Source organism: Triticum dicoccoides, chromosome 1B (assembly GCF_002162155.2).
Source record: "Triticum dicoccoides isolate Atlit2015 ecotype Zavitan chromosome 1B, WEW_v2.0, whole genome shotgun sequence".
NCBI lineage: Eukaryota > Viridiplantae > Streptophyta > Magnoliopsida > Poales > Poaceae > Triticum > Triticum dicoccoides.
In genome coordinates, this window is record NC_041381.1 from 79489801 (window position 1) to 79502645 (window position 12845).

The window sequence follows — 12845 nt, forward strand, 5'->3', positions numbered from 1 at the left end:
CTGCAGAGTTAGGTATGATAGCACTGGTTGCTATCATATTAGTGGATAATGACTATTTTGCCACTGTGGTGACCCCCTTAATCTATAAAAGGAGGCCCATGGCACCCATAGGAAGGGTTGGAAGGTTGATGAACCCACACCACCATATGTGTGTAGTCACTACGACCCTATGGCGACCCCTGCCGGACAAGTGTACTGCATAGCACCATCCCCATTCCATCATCAATCCACTAAAGCAGGAGTATGGTCTTACACATCGCGGCGGCGCGAACCTGGGTAAATTTCTTGTGTGATCTCTGTCGTGCTACCGTGCGCTGGTTTGCTCTTTGTGCAATGTGATGTCCCCCTGTCGAACCAGCAAGGGTCCTCCTGGTCCCATAGGTGGCCGTGGATATCCCGTGACAACGTTGTACTTGTCACGTGGAATGTCGACCTTGTAGGCATTGTCGTTGTAGCGTGCGAGCACCTTGAGTGGCCCATCAACTCTCGGAAGTAGCGTGGACTTGCGCTCTTTGGGGAAGCAGTCCTTGCGGAGATGTATCCATAATAGGTCGCCCGGTTGGAACACCATCGGTGACTTGTTGTTGTTGAGCTTGGTGGCGAGGCGGTGTTCTTCACGCTCGATCATGGAACGTGTTTCTTCATCCATCTTCTTGAGGTAGGTGGCTCTTGTGCTAGCGTCCATGTTCTCTTGTTCTTGTAGCGGTAGAGGAAGGATGTCCAATGGCGACAAAGGGTTGAAGCAGTAGACAACCTCGAAGGGGGACTTGCCGGTGTTAGAGTGTCTTGCGCGGTTGTAGGCATACTCGGCGATGGGTAAGCACTCCTCCCACTCCTTGACGTTCTTCTTGATCGACACGCGTAGGAGAGTGGCGAGCTTCTGGTTGGTGACTTTCGTTTGGCCATCGGTTTGAGGATGATACGCGTGGAGAAGAGTAGCTTGATTCCGAGCTTGGCGCATAACGTCTTCCAAAAGTAGCTTAAGAACTTGACGTCTCGGTCCGACACAATTGTCTTTGTCACACCGTGTAACCTCATGATTTACCTACAAAAAAGATTTGCAACATGTGAAACATCGTATATCTTATTGCATGGGATAAAAGGAGCCATTTTGGAGAATCGGTCCACAACAACAAATATGGAGTCCTTGCCATTTTGAGTCCTAGGTAATCCAAGCACAAAGTCCATGCTAATATCTTTCCAAGGTTGATGTGGAGTAGGTACACTACAAAAAAAAGACACATCCGTGACATTTTGGGCCGAACGAATTTTTTTTCTATCATACATATGACACTTCTATGACGATAATTGTGACAAAACCCGGTATCATCATAGATGTGGTGGGCTCCTACTTCTATGACAAAAAATCATGACAGGAAATGGGATTTTCGTCCTGGGCAGCTAGAGACGCAGCTTCATGACATACTTCGGGCCATCCATGATGGAAAAAACTGTGGTAGAAGCGAGGGGGAGGAAAATTTCGGGGAGTTGCCGGTTATGATGGGAGGTCGGGGGCCGAGCGATGCGCGTTTCTCTTGTACACGTATGCGCGTGTGTGCGAGGCGTTGGCTCTAACTGAACCCGAGCGAGGCGTTGGGCTCTAACTGAACCCGATCGATTGCACTGCAGGCTACATGTTACTGAACCCGAGCGATCAATCGATTGCTGTTAACTGAACCCAATGGAGCAATTCCTTCGCTACTACTGCTAACTGAAGCCGATCCATTGGATGAACAGTGAGCGTGGCGGGGGGGTTGGATTAACAGTGAGAGGTGGCGTTGCCTCTGGATGAACAGGACCCCGTGGTGTGGAGGGCTGGATGAACAGTAGATGATGGAGGGGTGGTTGAACAGGACCCCGTGGTGTGGAGGGCTGGATGAACAGTAGACGGTGGAGGGGTGCCCGTGAATGGGTGGTTGAACAGTAGCCGGTGGAGTAGCGCGTGGTGGAGGCTGGATGAACAGGAGCCCGTGGAGACTGGAGGAGGTCGACGATAGCCCGTGGAGGCTGGAGGAGGTCGACAGTGGAGATGAACAGTATCCCGTGGAGTCCCGTTTTGTGGTACGCCACACCCCTCCCGGTGAACAGGACCCCCGTTTCGACCGTAGCGCTCCAACACAAGTCCGTTTCGTCCGTTTTGCGGTACGCCACACCCCTCCCAATCAACAGGACCCCCGTTTCGACCGTAGGAGGTCCGTTTCCTCCGTTTTGCGGTACGCCACACCCCTCCCAATCAACAGGACCCCCGTTTCGACCGTAGGAGGTCCGTTTCCTTCGTTTTGCTGTACTCCACACCCCTCCCGATCAACAGGACCCCGTTCCGAATGTAGGAGGTCCATTTCCTCCATTGTGCCGTACGCTAGGCCTCGTTTCCATCGCTTGTTCCGTCCAAGCCCTCCTGATGAACACGACCACGTATTCCGTTCCGACCCAGCCGGTTGGCTCCCACACGTTCCGTTGCCTCCCGATGAACACGACACATTCCATTGCCTCGCCATGAACACGACGCATTCCGTTGCCTCCCCATGAACACGACGACGATGCCGTTTCTCCGTTCCGACCCAGCCATGTACGTATGCGCGAGTATGCGTTCGAGACCCTGCCCGTATGTACGTACGTGGCCATATTTTCTTTCTTGCACCCTCGCTGCTGTGCGTACGTGTACATGCTACGTGCGCACCTCTACTACGACACGTGCGCGCCTCTACATCCACCAGTATATATGTACATACACGTTCGCGACCATAATGACAATGCTACGAACGCTTCGACCAGGTGGGTCCCGACTGTCAGGCACTTCCTTGTGTGCGAAGATGTAGCTGGTGGGTCCCAGCAGTCAGGGGGGCGAATCGTTTTTTTGCCCAGACGCACTTCCTTGCGTGCGAAGATGTAGCTGGTGGGTCACAACAGTTAGGGGGAAACGTTTTTTTCGCGAAATACGGTGGCCCATCCGGTGGGTCCCCGCTGTCAGTTGGAGGAATAATTATTTTGCATGTAATAAGGAGGCACTTCCTTGCTGCGGCCATGGACCCAGCTGTCAGCCTCTCCACGTACAGTCCACGTCCGATGGGAGCCGTTCCTTGACCACGTTACCACGCCACGGCGAGAGCACCAGGGCGGTGGACAACGGCGAGGCCTAGGAAGGGGACGACGCGGAGCCGGGGAAGACGCTACAGTGGATGCCCACACATAGAGGAGTACGAGGGTTCACTGGTTCGTTGCGGTGTGAGGCTGCCGTCGCCACAGAATAACAGGGGGTGTGGGTGAGTAGAGGGATGGCCTGGCCAGCGGTGGGAGTCGTAGGGGGCGGTGACGCCTCCGCCGCATTGCAGACGGCCATGGGAGGCAGGAGCACGAGGCACGACCGGCGCTGGTTTGGGCGGCTGGAGCAAGAAGACCAGAGGTTGAAGAAGCACTACGGCCGTTGGATGGACATCGTACGGTCACCAGAGCTAGAATCATGCATATTGACTAAGTTGACAAACCCCTCCGTCCCCGTCAACTTAGTAGGCCCACAAGTCAGCCTGCCACTATACTGGGTCCCAGCTAACAGGGGGAGTATTCATTTTCTTTGTGCGTAATAAGGAGGCACTTCCTTGCGTGCGAAGATATAGCTAGTGGGTCCGAGCTGTCAGCGGTGGTAACGTTTTTTTCGCAAAATACAGAGGCCCTTTCTGTGGGTCCCAGATGTCAGGTGGAGGAATCATTATTTTGCGCGTAATAAGGAGGTATTTCCTTGCGTGCGGCCGTGGACCCAGCTGTCAGCCTCTCCACGTACAGTCCACTTCTGATGCATGTAGGTTGTTGACCATGTTGACCAGGCTGCGCCGAGAGCACCAGGGCGGACGACGGTGAGGCCTAGGAAGGGAATGACACGGAGGCAGGGAAGACTCGGCAGTTGTTTCCCACGCGGAGGGGAGTACGATTGTACGAGGGTTTACTGGTTCGTTTGCCATCGCCGAAGAATAACAGCAGGTGTGGGTGAGTAGAGGGATGGCTAGGCCAGCGATGGGAGTACGGTGGGGCGGTGAGGGCTGCACGACAGCACAACCGGCCGCGGGGAGGAGGGAGCAGGCAGTCCCACCGGCGCTTGTTTGAGCGGCTGGAGCAGGAAGAGCAGAGATTGAAGAAGCACGACGGCCGTTGGACGGACATCATACGGTCACTGGAGCTAGAATCGTTCATATTGACTAAGTTGACAAAGCCCTCCGTCCCCGTCAACTTAGTATGCCCACAAGTTAGCCTGCCACCATGGTGGGTCCCAGCTAGCAGGGGGAGTATTCATTTTTCTGTGCATAGTAAGGAGGCACTTCTGGTGGGTCCGAGCTGACAGCGGGGGGAACGTTTTTTTCGCGAAATACGGTGGTCCGTCCGGTGGGTCCCAGCAGTTAGGGGAAACATTTTTTTCGCGAAATACGGTGGCCCGTCCGGTGGGTCCCAGCAGTCAGGGGGGAAACATGTTTTCCGTGAAATACTGGTGGCCCGTCCGGTGGGTCCTTGCTGTCAGGTGGAGAAACAATTATTTTGCGTGTAATAAGGAGGCACTTCCTTGCGGCTGCCGTGGACCCACCTGTCAGCCTCTCCACGTACAGTACTCTTCCGATGGAAGTCGGTCGTTGACCACATTGACCACGCCGCGCCGAGAGCACCACGGCGGTGGACGACGGCGAGGCCTAGGAAGGGGATGACGCGGAGCCGGGGAAGACGCGACAGTGGATGCCCACACGGAGAGGATTACGTGGGTTCTCTGGTTCGGCTGCGGTGTGAGGCTGCCGTCGCCGCAGAATAACAGGGGGAGTGGGTGAGTGGAGGGATGGCCTCGCCAGCGGTGGCAGTAGTACGGGGCGGTGAGGCCTCCGCGACAGCATAGCCGGCCACAGGAGGCAGGAGCATGCGGCACGACCGGCGCTGCTTTGGGCGGTTGGGGCAAGAAGACCAGAGGTTGAAGAAGCACTACGGCCATTGGATGGACATCATTGACCACGCCGCACCGAGAGCACCAGGGCAGTGGACGACGGCGAGGCCTACGAAGGGAACGGCACGGAGCCGGAAAAGACACGGCAGTGGCTGCCCACGCGGTGGAGAGTACGAGAGTTGTCTAGTTCGGCTGCCGTCGTCGAAAAATAACAGAAGGTGTGCGTGAGTAGAGGGATAGACAGGCCAGGGATGCGAGTATGATGGGGCCGTGAGGTCTACCCGGCAGCACTGCCAGCCATGGAAGGCGGGAGCAGGCGGCTGGGGCAGAATTACAACCTTTTAGAATTGCAACCACTGAAGCCTTCCGTATTTTAATGAAGTATCTTCTTGCAAGCCAGCCTTTTAGATTTTTCTGCACAAGAGTGGCTGCCCTATGTTTCTTCGACAGAGATGAATAACTTTGTCTTGCATTCTCAGCACGAATGACTGCAAGATATGAGGAGCAACCGGCCCATATAGTAAGCATGAGTAGGAGAGAAAGATAGAGCAACAAGAAATACAGTAATGCATAAAGCAGTGGGGCTTGGATAGCGTACATGATTGAAGAGCCAAAACTCCTCTGATTCGTTCACTTGCATGGCGCCGTGCTTGATGCCCTCTGAAACAGCTTTGAACCCTTAAAACACCATGTAGAGTACGATTCCGAGTATTCTCAAGGTTGCCAATCTTCAGTTCCCAAAAATTGAAGCAACGCAAGATAGTTGTCATTAGAAGCTTAAGTAACAGTAGTAGACAAATGTATAAATAACCACTCAAACTTCAAAGACAGCATAATTATGAATTATAAATTTTAAGAAAGCAACTTTAAACATGTGATGTCAATTCATATAAGTATCATAGGCCAACACCTCTACTTGAAAACCATGAAAATATGTCGACCCGATATGTGATACAGTACAGAGGAACAAACACGGTGATACAGCATTTTCCAGAAATACATCACTTACACAAGAAAAAGAAGGCAAGCCAAACTGACACCGGCATGTGCACTAGAAGAACAAGAGCCACCACTTGTCATTCACTAAACAGAACACCAGATGTAGTTGAAAAATGTGTGAACCGTGAGCCATTGTGCTCTTGGTATGCTCTTTGGAAAGCATCCCTACCTGAATGTTTTCTCCTTGATACCTGTTTGGTGCATTTTTCTTGTATATATATTTTATTATTTTTTCTATTTACCAACCTTTGTTGTTTATAGATCAGTGCTGCCGTACTACCTGGATCTTGTGGATCCCAATTTCTGTGTATTTTTAGGGTCTGTTTGGTTTGAGCCCCAGTTAGCCCTACCAAAATTTTGGTATGACCAAAGCAAGCGCATGACCAAAAATTTGGCAAGCTATTGGTGTTTGGATTGCCACCATTACAACTTCCAAATTATTGGCATGTTGTTGTTTGGATTGTGACCATGATAGGCTCCAAATTTCAGACACTAGTTCTGAAAGTATTTAAATGTGTCTATTATACAGTACTAAAATTAAAAAATATACAAATTGATAGTAAGAGCGGGCGTGAAGAAAAAAGTTGCCAATATAATTACAAGAGAGAGAGAGATGCTGCAGTTCTGCAGTTGGAAGTCGCTAATTTGTGTGCAGCGTTGCATGCATAATTTTTTTAGTTGATGCTAATCACGCAAAGGCTCAGATTTTTTATTCAGTAAAAAGCGCAGCTGATTGTTTAGAAGGCATAATATTCGCCAAATCCTACTGCATGCATGCAGGGCCCACCAATCAACAACCGAAGTCACCGCGCCAATTTTTTGGCGAAGCATTCCGGCGCCCGCGTCTCGCCCATACGTTGGCGTAAATAACACATAGGAGAGCCGGGCAAGCTGGGCGAGCCAATTTTTTGGCGTCGATCCAAACAGCAGCCAAAATACGTGGGCTAGCCAATTATTTGGCAGGGCGTGCTTTGGCATGAATCCAAACAGGCCCTTACTCCTTATTTAGTGTATGCTTAGTAGGATCCATCCCTACTAGGACTGTAAAATATATAAACTTGGTGTCTTACTGCCTCTTATAGCAAATCACAATGTACTTATTAATGGCCTTGCTAGACAACGGCAAATCAGTGCACTAGCAAATCACAAGCATATCAGTCGAATATCAAATTACTAAGCTGCCCTGCTGTGAAATATTGGGCAGCATAAGGAATTCTTATCTAATTACCTGTCTATTCTGAAAGTGAAACCCAGTGAGTACGAGAAGAATACAGAGCGCAAACAAAGTAGCAGCATAATGTATGGAATACAACAATAACCCAGGTGTGTTAATTAATGAAACAAAGACTGCTTGACTGACCTGACCAGTTCGGAAGAACAACTTTGTGTAGCCAACTTGATACATCTCAGGCAAAATGTTGAATTGATGAAGAATTGCAACCGAAACACTAAGTGGATCTTGAGACGCAACATCCTCAAGAAGAAGAAAACCATACCTGATAATTTGAATCGTTAACGTCTTGCACGCAACAAAAATCAGAAGCATAATACAGATATACAGATATTTGAATTACCGCCGAGCAAACTTCTGATGAGTCATTCTCGTTGGGTACCCAGATCTTGAAATGCGCACAACTTCAAGAACCCCGCAGCATTTCAGTTGCTGAAGCACAAGTTCTTGTCCGTAAATGGCAGGGAGCTGCAAATTATTTGGTTTAATGCAACGTATGAAGTGTGGTGTTGTGCTTTCAAGTCTTTGCATAAGTTGGAACAATTGTCCCTGCCAAACATTTAAACAGACAGTTGTTAACAGTTGATCTGATTCATTCAAGATCTCCTTAGAAATTTCTTTGGGGCCACAAAGTTTTTTTACCTTAAACTTCATTGCTACACTTAACTTCTGTGAATCAGCAACACTAGGCCTGTATGGTACAGATTCTAGATTATCAGATTGAGCAAGCATCTTAGATGCAAACGTTTGTGGTATAGATAATTTGCATTTGGCAAGGAACTGAATTGAGTCCATGTGCAATAAATCTCTGTTCTTCTCCAGAAAACCCAATGTGTCATACGCCACCTAATCATCAAAGAAATGGAATAAAGTTGACAAGTGGTAAAAGAAAGACTGATGTGAACATGGAACTGGATATTTGACAACTCCCAACCTCTCCTGCATAGTGACGGACAGTGAAAGCCTTGCCTCTTTCTCCTCTGAAGCAAGAATTAGTGTCAAGATGTTGCTTGAGCTTGTTTGCAAAAGTAAGGTCTGTGGCATTAGGGAATGTAGATTCCTCATCCAGCAGAGACAACAACCCCAGTGGTTTCTGTATCCAGTAAGAGAAGTAAGCAAGATAAAGAATCCCAGACATTTTTACCAAGTTCTCAAACAACAACAAGAAATATGGATGTAAGCGAGTTTTATTTTCTTTATTTTAATTTTGCCACAAGACATCTACAGAACTCATTAAACTCCGGCAAGGTTAAGGGTATGTTCGGTTTGTGCCCAAGGTTAAGGGTATGTTCGGTTTGTGCCCAAGGTAGTCATGTCAAAAAGTTGAGCCGAAATTTTGGTTGAGGTTTTGCTTGCCAATGGATTGGACAACATTGGCTAGAAAACTGAACTAGAGTTGGTAAAGAAGCATTGGTATGCCAAAAAGATGGTCTTCGTCCAAACAGAGGCCAATGGTCATGTCCAAAAAAAATGTAGGGTACACTTTGATCCCAATCCAAACATACCATAACCCAATATACACCTTGGCTGGGAACCCAGAATCCACTGTGATAAGCCAGTTATATGTTCCACCCTTGTTTTCCCGATGCTATTTATCATCATGGTTTGAGAAACCAGCAACTACATTTACTTGTACACCGTTAGGATTAGTCAATCAAGCAGTATTTACCAAGTTTGTAGAACCCCTGTATTCCTAAAAATGGAAGTATCTGCATATTGGTACAATCTGAAATCTGCAGGCTTTACTTTGAGTAATGTGGAGACCTTCTATCACATTCTATTTTTCTAGTTGTGAATTTTTGTCTCTGAGCTAAGAATGATTGAATGCTATGGGAAAATAGCACTTGCAATAAATTTATATTTGGAATTTTTTAAGTTAACCACTTCCCAGAAAAACAAATGCATTCCCCCTCTGCTTATGTCAAATAAAATAGGCATGTGCTTTTTACGGAAGTACTGGTAGAATTTAAAGCGAAGGGGGAGCCTTGGCGCAGCGGTAAAGCTATCGCCTTGTGACAATGAGGTCACGGGTTCGAGTCCTGGAAACAGTCTCTTGCAGAAATGTAGGGAAAGGCTGCATACAAGAGACCCAAAGTGGTCGGACCCTTCCACAGACCCTATGCAAGGGGGAGCTACGTGCACCGGGACTGGTAGAATTTAAAGCATTGCCGCACAGACTAATATATTTATGATTTCTTGATGATGACAACAATGAAGACAATGTACAGGCCCATACCTTCTCAAATAGATTCAAACAGTCCTGATTGTCCTCAAACTCAACCTTAGCCCAGTCAATGCCATCTTCAACATATTCCTGATCACAGAAATGACATATTTTTCGGAAAGTTACTACAAGAAAATCGATAACCGTGGAGTGAATGCAATACATTTTATAAGGAGAACGTTACAGTTGTGACAGAAGCCGAAGCCATAATCAGTAAGAGAAGTTCACGGAATAATAGGAGCATCAATGCTCTTGTAACTTTAATGTATTTTTTTTCTTTACTGAGTGGTGTTAAATTATTGTGAAGTCAATAAAAGAACAAGAATGATCACTATAAAATGTACACCTGCTGGTTTGGGCGGCTGGGGCAGGAAGATCAGAGACTGAAGAAGCACGATTGTCGTTAGATTGACATCTAATGGTCTGATGCTGGTAGAGTCGATTGTTGACTAAATTTCTTTTTTGAGAAACCTTGTGCCCACAAGTCAGCCTCCAAATCTGTGGCAGACAACATAAAGCCCATTTGCTATTTTTTACAATTTGCAGCCCATTTGCTAATTCTTAAGTAATTTATTACAGCCCATTTTCTGCCCAGGACCACAGTCAAAAAGTTCAACCTTATTTTTCATATTTCGGTGGAGTCCGAACTGTTGTAATCCCGAAATGATAAACATTTTTAAGAACTTATTGATTGTCAAAAAATTGTTTTGTTTTTCTAAGCAAATAAGACATGGGACAATTGAGTTGGTTTAAGGGAAAACCAGTGGTAAAAAAATCAGCGCTGGGTGGGAAAAAACAACAAAAATAAGGATGTAAATATGAAATTTCATGTGTTTTCAATATAATGATACGTGTATATGAACTAGTAAAACTATGGGTAGAGATTAGAAAACGGATGTAGGACATGCGTTTCAAGAGGAAAATAGAACTGGGCTGTGTGTTTGATTCAGTAAAAAAAACTGCCTGCGGATGTTGTAAGACAAAATATAACTAACGCTTGTGGGCCAGAGGCCGGTAGATACCTGCTGGATCTTTGTGCCCCGTTGTCGTCATGGGCTGGGCCTGTTAAAAACAAAACCAACCTTGGGCAGTCTACAGCCCAGTTGAAACTTGCTCGACCTGAAAAAACAATATACGTGCTCAATAAACGAGAGAATTCTGCAAGTACAGTAAGATAACTGGGATGCAGCACGGATATTGTTTTTTTATCGTGATAATAAGTGCATGCACTTGTTTCGAAAAAATTGGAGAACTGGGAATTCAAACGGCGGGTGCTTATGCTACCCATCAAATAAAAATTAGGTGCCTGAAAATTAGTTTCAAAACAAATGATTCAGCTTTATATCCACGCCAACCCTCGGCATGATGGTTGGAAGCAAATGCAAGTTCATACCAAAAGATCGTTAACAACAATACCAACTTGCGGACGACAAGGTAGTACAACTACCAATACCTAACTAACATATAATCTTTTTACTCCCGGCCCTAGTGTTCGTCTGGAAGAAAATCTTGTAGAGGACCAGTTCCCGCTCCTTCTCTTGCTCCAGGTCCCCGAGGTGGTACTGGTGCATCACCCAGTTGGTCCTATGCTGGTCGAAGTTCTTGTTGGTGTGCAGCACCAGAACCTCTTTTGCTGCCCGTCTGCCGGCCGTTGACCATCAGTGGCAAGGTATTGCCGGTCTTGTGCCACATCGCGTGCATGCCGCACTCCGACTGTATCTTGCGACGCGTCCACGTGACCCTTTTGAACGCCCTGGAATTGCGCTGGAAGAAATGCTTCCTTAGGCCACTCAATGTGATACCTGCAGTATTGTGGAATACATGTTTTAGTGTACCTAGTTGGCATTTTCATAACATCTTTGGCATGTTGGAGTCACTTGTTTCACTTTTTATTAACTGTCAAATTGTAATTGCTTCACCAGGTCTGCGTGTAAAAACAAAAATAGAGCTATAAACAAAGGAATAACTTTGTGCAAGTAGACGGCCGATCGGTGTCTTACCTGGAAGTTTTTCAGGTTGGGTGTAGCATATGACGTGCTGGCTGTCGATGGTTGGTATGAACAAATCGATGAGAGACTGAAATCTCGCGCTGTCAGCACTCACTTTGGCCTCAAGGTGCTCGATCAGCTCCTGATCCGTGGGATCGAACTTGACGCCAGCCGGCAACACCGGCCAATCCTTCTTCGACTTGCATCGGTAATTCTAGTTATATGGTACTCAATATATGATTAATCGACTGTTTTAAGTGAATGATGAAAGATTTCGACAAATAAGTGGTACTCCAAATCTTAAGTCCAGAATACCCGAACACGCTGCTGGGATTCTTGTGTCACCTCACGCGCAGCGTGTTGTCATGTCAATTCAATGTGTGGACATGATGAATAATTTGACCGGCGTATACTAGTATTGCTACTGTACTACTTACTAGTCGTATTTAGTGTCACAATTTATACATAGGTTTAACTAACAAGTACGCACTTGAAGGCCTAACTGATATATATATATATATATATATATATATATATATATATATATATACACATACATATATATATATATAGGGATGGACTATTTTGTTACCGGTAACAGAATATTATTCTGTTACCCTTGCCCCCTATAAGGCGCGGCGCGTCCACGACAGACCCAGCCCCAATCCGACCCACTTCCTGTCGCCGAAGGCAGCCGTCGCGGGCGAGCGAGCGACAGCAGCAGCCGGAGCGAGGGAGCCCACGGCGGCGTGACCCGCCGACGCGCCGCCATCTAGCCATGCCGCCGGCCCGACCACCGCCACCATCGGTCGCCTCGTCCGACGCCGGAGCATCCCCGCGCACCTCCCCACCGCCGGGAGGTGGAGCCTCCCCGCGTGCTTCCCCGCCGCCGGGCGCCAGAGCCTCCCCGCATGCCTCCCTTCGTCTGGTGCAGGAGCCTCACCGCTCGCCTACCCGCCGCCTGGTGCAGGAGCTTCCCCGCACGCCTTCCCGCCGCCGTGCGCCGGAGATTCGCCTGGGCCGTGATCCACGCCTCCTGCCTCTGCCCCTCGACGAACCTCGTTGATAGAGCTCCACCACAAGCACAGTCGTCTCCCAACAACAGTGGCTCCACCTCCCAAGTTCTTGCCAATACGCCGCCAACGAAACGAAGATGGAGTCACATCCAACAAGATGCAGATGATGAATTCTTCCCACACACATTACTAGCAACACCAAAGTTTTTGAGATAGGTACCATGTTTCTGTCAATTTATCAATTCATCAGTTTATCTGTGCTGCTATGCTCTGCCTACATGTTACACTATTGGGTTCATGAGTACAAAATTGTGTGATGCATCTGTGCTGCATCAGTACATTGCAAATGCTTGCATCAGTTCGTTTACACCCCTGCCACTTGATGCGCAATTAGCATGTCGAGGTTACTGTGAGTGCATCTAATATGCTATCTTCAGTTCAAGTAAAAAAAACTTAAAACATATGCGTCAGT

The 12845-nt window shown here is 47.7% G+C and overlaps 1 protein-coding gene across 1 annotated transcript; it reads right to left on the reverse strand.

Annotated features, from left to right (window-relative positions):
* Nucleotides 1–1034: 1034 nt before the first annotated feature.
* On the reverse strand, nucleotides 1035–12163 carry LOC119350173 (myosin-1-like). Its single transcript, XM_037618129.1, has 9 exons — nucleotides 12029–12163; nucleotides 9382–9459; nucleotides 8080–8238; nucleotides 7788–7991; nucleotides 7489–7694; nucleotides 7275–7410; nucleotides 5514–5643; nucleotides 5254–5403; nucleotides 1035–1045 (listed from the first exon to the last, which is right to left on the reverse strand). The coding sequence occupies exons 1-9, from the start codon at nucleotides 12161–12163 to the stop codon at nucleotides 1035–1037; spliced, it is 1209 nt and encodes a 402-aa protein (XP_037474026.1).
* Nucleotides 12164–12845: the final 682 nt, after the last annotated feature.